General features: G+C 36.5%; 1 protein-coding gene across 1 annotated transcript in view; it reads right to left on the bottom strand.

Annotated features, from left to right (window-relative positions):
• WDFY3 (WD repeat and FYVE domain containing 3) overlaps window positions 1-15,813 on the bottom strand; it is a 214,038-nt gene that overhangs the window by 17,840 nt on the left and 180,385 nt on the right. The window contains exons 52-59 of the mRNA XM_011356329.2: window positions 12,781-12,898; window positions 12,150-12,256; window positions 10,495-10,648; window positions 5,957-6,048; window positions 5,526-5,738; window positions 3,018-3,165; window positions 1,789-1,943; window positions 695-853 (exon numbers count right to left, since the gene is read on the bottom strand). Of these exons, the coding sequence (XP_011354631.1) occupies window positions 695-853; window positions 1,789-1,943; window positions 3,018-3,165; window positions 5,526-5,738; window positions 5,957-6,048; window positions 10,495-10,648; window positions 12,150-12,256; window positions 12,781-12,898 (1,146 nt within the window). The remainder of the gene's footprint in view (window positions 1-694; window positions 854-1,788; window positions 1,944-3,017; window positions 3,166-5,525; window positions 5,739-5,956; window positions 6,049-10,494; window positions 10,649-12,149; window positions 12,257-12,780; window positions 12,899-15,813) is intronic.

Raw genomic sequence — 15,813 nt, 5'->3', positions numbered from 1 at the left:
ACATTTTTAAAACACCCAGCACAGTGCCCTGAACACAGTATGTGCTCAATAAATGGTGGATATTATTGTCACACTACTTTACAAATTTGTATCATAAAAAACACTTAGATCTATATTCCATTAAAAAAACTGCATAATAAATTCACTCATAAATCAAATATTAAAAGATGATGGCTTAATTATAAAAGGATTCTTGCTTTAAGTAAAAATTTATAAGAGTCAGTAAGAAGTAATCAAAAATGCTTGATAAGATCAATAATTCGACTGAATACATTCATGAGTTTGTCATATTCTTCAGGATATGATAAACGAAGAGAAAAACAAAAGAAATATTTAAATAGTCCAGCTGAATGAAAATCATCCAGAAACAAAATTAACAGGACTCAATAGCAAATATAATTTGGTTTGCAAAAATTCAAATTACATATAACTTGATATATAATTAAAAACATATTACCTAAAGACAGCTTGCTTCAGATTTTAAAAAGGAACCAGCTTATATCATTTTTAGAAATACTATCTTCTGATTTCATTTCCTTTATTTTTTAGACCCATTGCTAGCAAAAGAACATATATCATGTTTTAGTTTTGTCCATTATGTCTGAAGTATCTTGGAATTCAGGAAATGTTTTTAGTTTCTTTAGAGTGTAGGCAGCTGAGATGGAGTATGTCCATCTTCCGCCTAGTCTGTTACCTGTTTGAGAGTGAGGGTCTTTGCTTTTTCTTTTGAGGTGCCCATCTCCCACACACACACAACTGTGCTCGTTCCGCCTGTGATGACCATCTTAGGGTTGGGGCAGATTGCACAGAGAATCTGGCCCCACTCAGACAAACATTCATAAACAGTCACTGCCTGTAAAATAAAACAGGTGAGACACACATGTCATCAAGTGACTACAAACCTCTGAAACACGATGAGCATACTGAGCGAAGGAGAAGAACCTCTATGCAGGCACCTCATCGGCAAATACCGCTGTGCACATTCTGGTCTGGTTTCAATTTAGCAGCTTTTCCATTGAAGCTCTACTCTGAACCACCCCCTACAGCCTCCAAACTATAGTTGCTGCTAAAAACCATCATGGGGGTCTCTAGTTTCTCCAGTCCAGGAAAATGATGTTCAGATTTTTCTGAACTTTGTGTGACGCTCTATAAAATGCAAGAGGGTCATTTGGTAATAGGATCTATTTGCTGTAGCCAGTTAAAATATAAAAGGAAAGCATGAGGGCTGCTGTTTAATGAGAACGTTAACTAAACAGAATAGTGTTACAGAGCAATATACAGACTTACACACACTCTTTCCCTCTTGCATTCAGGAGGGTGTCAGAAGGCAAACACAGGGCCCTAAAGGATCACTACATATGGCCTCTCTCAAGAGATACTTATGGGACTCATAAGTATCTCTTAAGTTGCTGCTTCTTGGGGTTTTTCTGTTAGCCATTTAAGAGAACTGAAGTGGTAAGTAGGCCAGATGGTGACTCGCCAAGAAGAGGATCCTCTGGTTGGCAGAAATGTTGGCTACGTGGCTGTCTAGGAAGTTCAAGAAATTCTTTGGGAGGGAAACTGCTAGCTCCTAGTATACCACTTTCCAAAAGAGGTTTGTTCAGCAGAAAAACATGACTTGTTCACTAGCTCCTTTATCCTGACCTGATGCAGTGAAGCTCTCCCTTTCTCTGGACTTGGAGGAACAGCTGACAAGCCTTGGGCCTGGGCTCTCCCCAGCCCCAGAAAATAGGGTATCCAGACTATGAAAGAGCGACATGAAGTGAGTGAGCAAGAAACGATGCAAACCTTGTCCGATTCATAGGTTCCTAGCCGGCAGCTGAGGTCTGCGTAGCCCCAAGCAAAAGTTTTGTTCCAGGTTGGTGGGATAAGCACCTTATTCTGTTCTACTGCAAGAATACCTTTATCTGTACACACTATTTGTCCCACTGGCTCTTTGAGTTCTATAAAAAACAAATCGACATGTTAGAACAGGAACAGGGAAAACTAATTTCATTATTCCATAGAAGACGATAAAGTAATCTCAAGTATTCGTACAAATGAAGAATACTGATACCCACATTAAGACAAAATGACCTTAGAGGTACAGCTTGGCTTCTCAGCCTCCCACAGCCCTGCTGGGGGGATGTCCACCCTGACTGGTGTTTGCAGGGCTTCTCTCCAGTCTTCCTGTCTCTGGACACTTCGGTTTGGTTCCTAGCAATTGGTCCTGCCTTCTTGATTTCTAGGGCTGCACAGAGTGATCTGGGATGCTTCCTGAAGTGCCACACACAGACCTTCAACCAATCTCGGCTTTCAGCACCTCCCAAGTTGCATCCAGCCCTCAGGCTTCCTGTAGGAAGTCCAAGACATTCTCTGGGAGAACTCCCTGCTGTGCCCTAGAGCCTCCTGGACACACCAGTGCTCCAGAATCATCGCTGGAAAGTGACCGGAGCTGGCACAAGGCAGAGTCTGTGTAATGAGGCAAAATGGCCAAGAGCTGGTGGTCAATTCAACTAACCAGACGTTGACATTCCAATAGTCATATTTCCTTAATTAAGTAACAACTTCAAGACTTTACAAAACATTTTTTCTAAGGGAAAAAAATCCACTTGAAAAAATATTTTTAGATAACTCATAACAACATTAATTAAAAGATGAATGCTTTTAGTTGACCTATGAAATGTAGCCTTGTTACCACTATTTCTAAATTGGCAGAGCATGTATCAATGACGATGACAGAAGTTATCCCACATATATACATAGTTGAGCTACAAGATTTGGTATTTTAGAGTTTTCACTATCTTAGGAGGGAGAAATTGTTTGGTTCTTTTTGATGCAAAATCCAACAGGCCAAAAAAAAAAGAGAGAAAAGGAAAAGGAGAAAATCTAAGTACTTTTTGGTGATTTAACACAAAAATTATAGTACTTCTTACAAATTACGGTATTGTCAAAAAGCAAATTTGTTATTGCTCAACTAGGATTATTAAATAAGTCCAGAGAATCATGAATCAAAAGTTGACTTCCTGTCACCTTACCTTTCACAGGTGTCAGAGAAGGCCTCAAGTTGTCTAGATGATGAAAAAAGATCTTATCACTTGTAGATCCTGGTGGGACAGAGACTCCTGCACTGTCTCCGTTGAGTCGACTCCTTACACGTTTTGGTGGATGAGGTTTTTTAAATAACTGGTATGAGAGAAGATAATACATTTTATAATGAAAGCTAATATAAGCCCTTTTATATGACAGGTATGTTTTTATTTCACTTAAGCCTCATAACAACAATTAGGCACTGTATTAATGCATTTTACATTTGAGGAAAGAAATTCAGAGAGGCTCAGAAAGTTAAAAGAGATCTTACACCTTAGTAAGTAGGGAATAGGGCTATGAAACTCAATGAGTTGTTGTTATACTATGCTGATTTCATAATAACTTTTCAAACGTGAATTAATCTACTCACACTAGAGTCAACTGACAATTCTTTTCTGATAATGTTTAAAAATTAACCAATTCTTTATAGCTCAACACCAATCTGTGCCACTGAGGGCAGTTAGACATTCTAACTGGGCTCTTTCTGGCTTCGACACGACCTTTCTCTATGAGACATCATTTTGGTCTCTTTTAGGCTCTACCAATCTGCTGAAAGTGTGAACATTGCTGCCTTTTTACTTTTTAATGTTGTAAAGAAAAAAGTAAAATGCCTGGCATCTCTGTTCAGTATTTCTATAGGATTAAAAAGTTATTAACGTACATTTAAGATAACTATTTTTCAAGTCTTATTCATCTTCAAAATATGCATTTACTTATTTGTCAGAAAACTGATATTTGAGGAAGATATTTTATGAAATGAGGTTTAAGATGAATACAATACCACCACACTTTGTAAACTTGACATCTGCATTTCCAGGAGAAAAAGAACAGAAAAAATACTTTGTATAGAAGAAGATCTACATTTTAGGTTCCCAAACATTTACACTATTTTATACAGGGGCATAGTATCAGAGTTCTGTTACTTTCTATAAAAGTTATTAATGACACAAGACTCTGAAGTTGTATCAAGACCCACACACTTTAAAGTATGCTCATGAATGAACATTTACTGAAGAACCTTTATACGAGGACCCAAGGACAGAGCACAGTGCCAGGCTAGGAGGTATAAAGAGGTATGGATATGTTAACCACGAAACTTAGATTTGCCTAAGATTGCTATTTCCTAGTGCTTGGCAGCACTCTCTATTAGTCACTGGAATGTCCTAGAAATACATTATTATCCAGACTCTACCTCTCAGACTGCTTGCCTCTAATACTCAAGAGGAACAAAAATCCTAAAACAGTACATGTTGTCTTGATTTTTTTGTTCAGAATATTTTCCCCAGAGGGAATAAAAGATGGTTTCTGCATTTCTAACCCTCAGAAAAAGAAAAGGTTTAACTAAGATTCTTCAACAGTGATTAGCATTTATCAACGGCATTTCATTTTAAAAGTAAACATGGTTCCTTTGTTGGGGCATCAGGCTGTGCCATGAACAGCACAGTTACAGGCTGTCCCACTGTCTATTACAGCTTTTCCATATACAAAGACCTGCCATTGTTCTGTGTGTGTCCAACTATCAACCCTGGAAACCTCAAAGTTAGTTAACTTACAAGAAGGGAGTCCCCGAGAGACGTCTGAAGCAGGGACAGAAAAGGATAGCCAGGGCAGAGGGCAGAGGCCAGGGACTTGGTAAAAAGTGGGCACCCAAACAGCCCAGCAAAGCCTTCTCCACAGTGCTGGTGACCCCTAGTGCACTCCACTCTCCAGGCATGTCCTGGATGATGAAGATCAAAGGGATGGAGTCTCACTGGGGTTTGCTTACTACTGAAGGTGGTTAGAGCAGGTGGTGCAGGGCTGGTTCGACCAGGCAGTCCCATGACAGGTAGTCTCACATCATAGCACTTCTACCTCCCTAATCCAAACTGCCGCTATCCTGAACTGCTTAGGACAAGAGCTTCCTTGGTAGTCTTCGGCTCCTAATTCGTCTCTGCTAGTGAGTGAGTGAGTGAGTGAGTGAGTGAGTGTGTGTGTGTGTGTGTGTGTGTGTGTGTGTATGAGAGAGAGAGAGAAAGACAGACAGAGAGAGAGAGAGAGAGAGAGAATGTGTATCCAGAATGATCTTTAAAGTCTAAATATAATAATTTCCCTGCTTAAAGTCAGCATTGGCTTCCTATGGGCTCTGGGACAAAACCCCATCTCCATGCACACTGTGGCCCCCCAGGCCCTATCTGCTCCTGACTGCTCACCCCGTCCAGCGCCAGGGCTCGTGCAGGTGCAGGAAAGCATGCCCTGTGCCAGCCAGTCTCTTTGAACAACAAAATTTGTGTTTATCTGGACGTGAAAGGGAAGAGAAAGCAGTAATCTAGGGACCTAATGGGTGATATTTATGGATCTTTGTTGAAAACTTAGTCTAAACTTAATTATTATATTACATGGTTATTGATCATCTAAAGAAATATTACAGAGCTTAAAAAATGCAACAGAGAACACTGATAAGGAAAGACCATCCATACCTGCTTAGGGATCTGACCGAAGTTATTAATGAATCCTATGGTGGCTGTCTCCTTCAGTGGGTCATTTATGTTGTAGATATCCACTTGACCCTCATAAAATAGATGATGGAAGACATTGACAGCTTCTACTGCAGCAGGACCTTGCTGCTTATAGCCAAAGATTAAGTCAATCCACTCATGCAGATGGGCACTCACGTAATCACATTCCAAAGCCTGTAATTGCAAGACACAGGTTCAGTCACTGGCTGACATGTATTACTTGCTCAGAAAGTCAAAGAATTAGTCAGTGGTCAACAGGAACTAAAATAACTAAAAATCACCAAGACAAGATTAGTAACTGGGTGATGATACATTGCTCAAGGTCTTCTCTTTGTATGGTAGTCCATGACCCAATGAAATCCAAGTTCAACTGCAAAGTGTACTCCCATTACCTCGCGGTGGACTCTGATGAATTCTCGTGGGTCTCCTTTTGCCCAGGGTGGAAGGATAACATCTCCAAGCTTGGTGCCATTTTGTTTACAGCCTGTGCAGTTGGGTACATTAAGAAGAAAATAGAGAAATGTGATAAATAATAACTTCATATTAAAGTAACAGAGAAACAGTGGGTTTAGATTCATTTCTGGAACTATAAAAGTTTACCACCAGAAAGGACTCTTAGACATCATCTGCTCTGGTATTCCCCTAAGACTGCTCGTTAGTGCACTTCCTCAGAGAGATTAAGTGTTAGGAAAACTGAGGGGCCCTCATGGTCAAAAGACTTGTGGAAATGCTGAGTTATGCAAAGTTAAACATGTTTCTTTCCTGCAAAACCCCTCAGAAGCACTGCTCTTCTCTAGGGGGGATATTAGATGCACCATTTCTGAAATTTAACTGACCACAGGCCTCCTTAATGAAACATTTCATGAGGCTACTGTTTTGAGATCGGAAAACCCCCTCAAATTCAATTCTCTTAGGAAGGCTCATGCAGAAAACCATTAACAATTTCTTTAAACTCTTATTTTTTAGGTTTTTCCAGAATGCTGAAAGCTTGTTGAGACATCAGCAGTTAACCAGTACTGCATTTCTTGTCTTAATGTTTTGACAAAATTTTGACATTCACATGGAGGAGGTTATTGAAAGACCTAGCACCTAACACCTAAGTCATTTTCAGTTTGAATGCTCTCTTTGCTTAAGAGGAAATGAAAGTAGCATCATTTCCTAAAGATATTTTGGAATATATGTGGTTTCTCACATTTCTGATTCTTAAATTCTTCAAAGAGCTCTGTAGAACTGGTCTGTATTTTGCTGTAAGGAGTCTCATTAAACAAAAAAAATCTAAAACAACTTTTTGCTGTTAGTGTATCATTTAGCAAAGAGCATTTGGAAAAGACCATGGGACTACCTGGCAGAAACAAAAACATTGATTGAGTTGTGGTAATGCATACTAAGTGACAGTTACCCGGTGTGTTTTTGTTATTTTAATGCATTGTTAAATAATATATTCTGTTATTTTATGTCATAGCCAGCTAGTCTCTAAAATAGTAAAGAAACTATTTGCTATGAAATCTGTCCAGAACAAAACACATTAAATGGACTGGCATCTAAGCAAACAGGTTCTTTTTCTTTTCTTTTTTTTTCTTTCAGGTTCTTTTTCTTTTTGAAATAACACCAAAAACTCTGTAACTGTAGCTCACAGTTTTCCTAAGTATAAATCAGATGATCATTGTAAAAAATGACTTTATAAACAATAATGTCTACTCGCTTAACAGCAGTTGGTTAGCTAAACAGTGGTATTAGAAACTTTCATAGAGAAGTGCAATTGTTCAAATTTTAAAACACAAAGGCAATTCCAAGTAAGGGCCAATAAAAATATTACCCTTAGAAACAATGTTTTCATCATTGTTACTTGATGGCTTATTTATAATGTGATATTAAGTGAGAGATACAAAAAATCAGTTTATTGTGTATTAAGGAATATCTTGACTTGGTTGGAAAAATTACCATATGATTTAAGAAAAAATAAAACAATCAAGTTATTACAACCCCACCCCACACCCCCTCTTTCATACCCTCACTCCAGTTCCCCTGAAATGTCCTCCAGGTCTAACTTTTTGATAATAAGAAACAAGTAATAATTCCCAGGCTATTTGAGATATAATCTACTTTTTAAAATTTTGCACATAAGCCCTAAACAGTGATATAATTGTATTTAGTCAGCACTACCTGTAAATTTAAAATGTCTATAGGAAATGCCTGTTTTAACTCTGCCACTCGATAGCTCCCCTCCATGTGTGTCCATGAGAACAGGAAGGGCAGGGATGAATGTTACTTATTCCAGAAGTAGGGGAAAAAAATCCAAGTGTTTTTTCTTTTTCTTTTGAATTAATTAATTAATTTTGTTATGGTGACACTGGCTAACAAAATCCGGTAAGTTTCAGCTGTACATTTTAACCAAGTGCTTTTTCTTTTAAACCATTTACTAACTCTTTTTCAGGCAGAGAGGCAAACAGTGTTCTTTGGTTTTCTATTTATTGAGGTAAAATTCATGTAACATAAAAAAGTGAACAATTCAGTGGCATTTAGGACATTCAGAATGTTGTGCAACCATTACCTCTCTAGACCCAAAACATTTTCATCACCCTTAAAAGAATCTTGTACACGCTAAGCAGATGCTCCCCATGCCTCTCACCCTCCTGTCCCTGGTAACCACCTATTCTGGATATTCCATTTAAATAAAATCATACATTATGTGACCTTCTGTGTCTGGCTTCTTTCACTTAGCATAATGTTTTTGAGGTTCATCCATATTGCAGCATTTATTAGGACTTCATACTTTATGGCTAAATAATATTCTATTATATATATATTCATTCTACAATTTGTTTACTATTGTAGTGGGCTGTTTCTACCATTTGGTTATTGTAGACAGTGCTGCTATGAACACGCGAGTACATGAACTTGTTTGATTTCTTGTTTTCCATTCTTTTGGACATATACCTAGGAGTGGAATTACTGGGTCATGGGGTAATTCTATGTAGCTTTTGAGTAACCGCTAAACTGCTTCCCACAGCAGTTGAACTATTTTGCATTCCAATCACCAATACACGAAGGTTCTATTTTCTCCACATCCGTGACAATCTTTGTTATTCTGTTTGTGTTTTTTTCATTATAAGCCATATTTAGATGTAAAGTGGCCCCTTACTGTGGTTTTGATTTGCATCTCCCCAATAACTAATGATGTTGAGCATCTTTCACGTACTTATTGGCCATTTGTATAATTGCCTTGGAGACATATCTATTCAGGTCCTTTGACCATTTTTAAATTGGGTTGTTTATCTTTTCGTTGAGTGGTAAGAGTTCTTTATATTCTGGACATTAGACACGTATTAGATCTATCATTTGAAAATATTTTCTCTCATTCTGAAGATTTTCATTTTTTGCATAATGCCCTTGGATGCAAAGTTTTAAATCTTGATCAATTCCAATTTGTATTTGTTTTGTTTTTGTTGCTTGTGCTTTTGCTAGCCTATCTAAGAATTCATCGCCAAATACAAGATCATGAAGATTTAACCCTGTTTTCTTCTAAAACTTTTATGGCTTTAGCTCTTATGAAAATAATGTTTTTTAAACTGTGTGATTTCATGGAGGCCAGATGATTTTGTTACATAGGTGAGCATGAAAGATATACATGACTCTTCTTTCATTTACTTATTTAAAAGTGGAACTTTTGGTTGGGTTTGTAAATAGTCTGGCTGGAACACTTTTGCAACATAGATTATTATAACAGATCCAGTGTTTGTGGATGATTGAGGATATCTCTTGCTTTTTCCAAAGGTGAATTGTAAATGAATTTAATAAAATACTAACGTGCATCCATATTCAAATGCTCTGTAGACAGCTGTCGTTTTTCTTAGTTCAACATCTATTCTATTCCTTTCAGGAACCATCACTCTCTCCAACTCTAACTCCTAGACTTGGTATCTTTAGCTGCTCAAGTGTGAGCTCTAGGCCCAATCAATAATGATGAGACTCAAATTAAGGACTTTTGCTGGGGCTACTGAGAGAGTCTTATTATCCTTCCCATTGGACCTGGAGCTGTAATTTCATAAGGTTAAGACAATGGGTAATTAAGTAAAAATTATTTCAAAAAAATTTTTAAAAGAAAAATCACTAAAATGTATTAGATATGAATAGTCCCCTGACTTTTCAGTTAATTAAATGTTTTGAGGTAGTACAGTAATGACTTATATGCTGAATTCTTACAGAATAAAATATAAGGCACAAAAAAAAAAAAAAAATACAAAACAGAACAATATCTGGCAGGGATATCCTGCAGTGGAAACAATGGGATTTTGATATGTTTTAAAAGAAATATCCAGAAACATAGATCAGCAAACTGTGTTCCAAGAAACTGTAACCAAAGTCAAATCAACTTCCTGTAACTGCTAGACAACATAAAGCGGAAAGAATACTTATAAAATTTCTCATAAATCATAAATGTTGATTTGTTCCTGTTTTTCTAGTAAATAGTATGCTAACAGAATAAAACAAAAAAAGGAATTTAAAGTTATTCTGAAATTCTAATTTTAAAACATATTAGCATATAAGCTGAGTAAGTCTCAAGCAATACATAATATTAAAATAATACATGAAAAATCTGGATACGCTCTTGGCTATTAATGGATTTTTCAACTGTAATAATTTTCAAATAAATTTTTATTTCACCTTACCTCAGTTTTCACTGAAGTTAACAGTATTCTGACCATTGGATGTAATCTGTGTCAATTTATGTTTCCCAGATACTAGGTTTGAAACAGCTATTTTTCTTTTTATATTTAATCATACACACCCAATTATAGTAAATAGCAACAGCTGAAACCACAAGGACATCTTGTCAGTATGTACTGCACACAATCTTTAGAAAAGCAACTTATTTCTATTAGTCTCTTCCTGGCCAACGTTTCTAAGATAGTGCCATAGCTCTACATACCTAGATCAAAGTTGTTAGAATTGAATAGGAATTCTGGTAAGTAAAAAAATTCTGGGATCAGTTCTTTTACATCTGCCATGTTGTGCTTTGATGCTGAATACCAGGCCTCGCGCACACTGTGAAACATCCGGTCAGCCAGGTCAAAGTGGCCTCCCTGTGGGCAGAATGAGAAGGCACCTCTCTATTAGAGAACCACTCCCACCTCACAGCTTCTGTCAAACTCAAGGGCTTGAAAACCCCAAATAAATATGTTTGGTGACATTTGCATTTCTCATCATCCTATGTGATGTACACAACATTTTAAATGATCACAAAAAGAAACTTAATTCTCTTTGGGGTACTCCTTTCAAAGAGAGTTCAATGTATTTGTTTTATAATCAAAGTGAAATATAAATACGAAGATTTTAAAAAATCATTTAAAAATATTAGTTTTCAGAGAGGGAAGACTATAAAGAATATGAATTCTTTCACGGTTTGATGATGTTCCTCTTAAAAAGATTCTAACGTAGTCATCCACAGTTGGAGATGTTCAAGTCATATATGTTTGAGTAATTTCATAAATTAATGTGACATCCAAGTTCTCACACCAATGAAAATTATGTGGAGAACTAGGAAGGTGGTCAGAAAAATATACATTGATAAAACAAATTCAAATAGTAATGGGATTTCTTTTGCTTACACAGCCTCATAGATATACCACCCCCTTCCTCAAACTCCCTATGCTGTGTTTTAAGTGAATGCAGCGTTATTTGTCTTTGTGATGAAGTTCACTATGGGAAAATGCCAAAGTCCATACAATGGCTATCAAGGCATGCTATCATTTGGCCCATTATCTCTCTGACCTCATCCTCTATGACTTTCCCCAATACTTACTCTGCTCCAGACACAATGTCCTCCTTGCTGTCCCTCAAACATCTCAGGCACACACACCTTGCATGGGCTGTTCCCTTTGCCTGGGGCACATTTTCTTCAGATAGTGGCACAAGTGACTAACTCCCTTACCTCCTTCGAGTTTTTGTTCAGATGTCAGCTTTACAAGGACGCCTACTCTGACCACTTTTTAAAGCTGTATTGTGTCCTCCCCCACCTCCCATTCCTGCAGTTCCCATCCCCCTTTCCCTGATCTATATTTTTCGGATAGCATTTATCACATTCTACAACACTGGACAATATATTGATTTATTTGCTTGTCTTGTCTCTCTCGACCAAAATATGTAAGTACCACAAGGCAGGGGTTTTGTCTTTATTCACTTATGTCCTCCAAGCACCTACAACAGTGCCTGAATAAATGAAAGAGAACATGGAGAAAAGCAGTTTTAATAAAGAAGAGAGCAAATGAGCTAGACTATTTTACTATTTTTTTAATGTTGCTGAATTCAACCAGTTAAAGCTGAAGTCCATATACACAGCTGGAAAGCATATGCTACTTGTTTATTTGATTAAAGGACACTGACCACTTTTTATTGCAAACGAATTCTAGTTTATTCATTAATTTTGGTCCAGCAAAATTTCACTTATATTATGTTTGACTACTTTTGTGAGTGAAACTTCACAGGTCTTATTGTAAGGCAAGATAACATTTTTTAAAAAAGCAACAGTTTTAAATAGAATGAAGGCATGTATAAAATGGAAAAATTCTAAATTTAGAGTTTTACCTGTAGCCTTAAGAATATCTGTGTGAAAGGCTCCATCCTCACCAGGTATGAAGCCACAATCATAGCAGATGAATAGTGAGTCCCATAATGGTAGGCTGGAGTTTCTCCTGTTCAAGAAAATTAAAAAGAATCCACATAGTGACCACTATTAGCCTTAGTTTTTTTTTTTTTCCTTTGTTTGTTTTGCTTATTTGCAGGGGACATATGATAAACATTAAACATGATAAATAATAAGTAATCTGGATAGAGTTTCAGAAGGTAGTCAATAATCTTCTTTTTTAATGCAAAAGGGTTCCAAAAAGTACCTAAGTAAAATTATGAGAGTCAATAAATGAAAATGTAATTCCTGGCTTCAACATAATTCTAAATAAAGGCACATCATGATGGGAAATTTCTGCACTATACAAAGCAGACATACTTGATTTTCTGCCAGTACCTGACAGGCTACCTAAAAATCTCCTTCTAAGCATGGTCATCAGTTGCCATGAAAACCTGATTTTCTATTCTTACAGTTGTATAGATGTAATGGTATATAAGCAATGTGGGGAAAGATGCAAGGATGTCAGACTACTATATAATGACTTATTTTTGAAATTAGGTACAAAGTCTAATGAGAAGCAAAGTTACTTACCATTAGGATCTTCCCAGTCTTTAAACCGCTTCTTATATTGAGCTAATCGTTCATCTGTCTGTGCCCCCATTGGCTTAGCCAGGTTTCTAAATGTCTTGGGATTAGTAAGATCTACCTCCTAAAATACAAAACAAAACCCAATTCCACATTACTGTACAGCCTCTATTCTCACCAATGTAGATATGGTGGCTATAGCAGACAACAGTGATTTGTAAATGTGCTAGTATCTGTGGGGTCACAATGGCAGAACTGGACTCCAAAACAATGCTATGTACCTACTGGTTATTCACACTTTATAGACAAGCACATGGCAGTTTGTTTATTGATTCAGTTTGAAGACAACTGCTTTGGAAATTAAGTGTTCACAGGGGAAGGCACTCAGGATCCATGACTGGAGATGAGGAGTAAGAGCGAAAATCCTTCCGTGCTGGCAAGGACACAAAAGGAGACTGGGGACACAAAGGCTTCAATTCATCTTTATCTTCCCTCACTCATATAACGAGGATCAAATCTCCTTTCTGTTCTTGTGCCCTCCTCCTGTTTTACTCCAACTTCACTTCTGAGCATTTTATTCTTAGAGATGATTAAGAAGTGAAATAAAGTAGAGCACTCAGTAATTTGTTCATCTCTAAAAGACAACATCAAACTGCATCAAGTGACTTCCAACTGACATGGAATCTTGTCGACCAGAGATTATTTTAAAAGCTCACCTCTAGTCGACCTAATTCAGATAGTTAAAAGGAAGCCAAAATTTATCTCCTGAGGGTTTTAAAAGTAGAATTTGAAATATATACCTTGTGGGATATTTAATTTGTGTCCTTTTTACAGAGCATCACGCCCACCAACTTTGCCAAACTTGTATTTTAAAAGTCTTGGGCAGGAGAAACTAATTCACATTTATGAATTTAAGTCAAGTTAATACATCTGTACCCTCAAAATCCATATGCAAAAACCTTCATCAATACTTCTTTGGTTAGTTCAACAGACATTAAAGCGTATACTAAGTGCCAGGCATCGTTCTAGCGGTTGGGAATTGAGAGATACATAAGACAGTGTGTGCTCAAGGACTTCACAGTGGAGTACAATCACACACAAATTGTGATTATAACACACACTATATAGGAAAGTACCATGATACAGCTTCAAGGCAGTGTGTGAACAGAAGAAGAAAGAGGAGGAAGAGAAAAGAAGGCTCCCCAGAGGTGTTAACTTGAATGTATCTTACAGGGTGAAATGGAGCTTGCTAGGTGAATCTGTAAGTGGGAGAGATGTGCAGAACCACGGAAGAATTCCAGAGTGCGGAGCGTAGTGCACGTAGTTACTGAGATGTACAACAAGGAGATGGACAGGGTAGTCCAGAATAGCAGTCCTGGGAGTACGTGAGGGATAGATACAGAGGAGATACTTTCTAAAGGGCATTAGTACTGAGGTTTTTAAATTCTCTCCAATTTATGATGATGATTCACTGAATCATTTATAAATAGGAATGACTCAATTAGATTTGTGTTTCTGATACTGGCTTCAGCGTAAAGAACAGAGTAACATCCACCAGTGGATACAAATTAATTAGCACTTAAGGATACTAAACATATTATGAATTAATAACCATGAAATTGGTCAATTATTCACACTCTGTACCAGTCCAAGCTAACATTCTTCTCGTCTTTGAAAAAATGCCTGTTGAGAACTTTAAACTATAAAGCAAATAAAACATTTGAGCAACTGCAATATCTTTTAATCACTTTTGAAAATGTGTTCCACTCATACAAAATGGTTTGAGATTTACCTCTGAGTCGTAATCTGCAAGGATCCAAGGAAACACAGGATACTGCATGAGATCATTATATGATCTGCCAGCCAAAGTGTTCAAGTGCATCAAATACTGGAAGTTACTGATTTCACCTCTCTAGGAAAATATAAGTAAAGATTCATTTCAGAGCAATCAATTACGTCTACTATGTTCACTTTAAAAAATTTTATATGCAAAGTGACATACAGGACAGTTTCTTTCTTATAAATTTCAGAACATCAAACTTTTTTTTTCTAAAAAGAACAAAAACGAAACATTTTTTTCTATGGTAAATATTTTATAGATTGTTAAAGTGCCTTCAACTATATGACTTATACCACCTAACTATAAATTTACATAGGAAGTTATACTTTCATTAAGCTTACCTCCCATCTCTGAGTCACAGACTTTTCTCCAACCAAAGTGCTAAGCAATCCAGATCTGAAAACAATAAATAATTAAATTGTAGGCAATATAATTTTAAATCTTAGTAATTATAAAATTGAAAATTTTAAGTCCAGGAATTTTTCAAACTATGGAAGGCCTATTAGGTCATGAAATTGGGTTAGTGGGTTTTGATAAGCATTTTGAAATATGAAATAACATGGAATCAAACTGAAAAAAACAGAGAACTTTGTAAGCATCACATATAGTAAGGAGAAGTATTTCCAGCAAATTTTGTTTTAGTACTTGTAAGTCAGTTTGTGTGTCTTGGGATGCAATGTAGCATATATTTTTTACTGTGAGTTATGGCAAGGGTTTGAAAAACACCGATCTAATCCAATTTTTTACAATAATCCCTACATAAAGATTTAAAGACCTTAAATTGTAATAAGTGAAATAGTATACAACATTTTGTACACAGTAGGTGCCTAACATGTTTCTTAAAAGAGATGTTGAAAAGTGAATAAAAATATGAATATTTTGTAAAGGAAATATTATTCCTTTGTAAAGGAATATTTTGTAAAGGAAAGTTATTTCTGTTCAGGTCATTTAAAATTATGAACTTCTTTGGATAGATTTTCCTAGAATGCTACCAAACCTTCTTAAAACAGCTTTATGACTTTGATAATTAATATTTCAAAGATTGTAAATTGGTCACTGAACCAATAGGAAAGCACTTAACATTTTATTGTCTAAAAGGAAATGAATAGATTTGTACACCTTAGTTCACAAAAAACATCCAGCTCAATAGTACAGATACCACTTTCTACTTCTTTCCATCAAATTGAATGTATAGGATA

Source organism: Pteropus vampyrus, unplaced genomic scaffold (assembly GCF_000151845.1).
Source record: "Pteropus vampyrus isolate Shadow unplaced genomic scaffold, Pvam_2.0 Scaffold25, whole genome shotgun sequence".
Lineage (NCBI taxonomy): Eukaryota > Metazoa > Chordata > Mammalia > Chiroptera > Pteropodidae > Pteropus > Pteropus vampyrus.
Note: the sequence above shows the minus strand (reverse complement) of the source record. Positions and strands in the feature narration are given on the sequence as shown.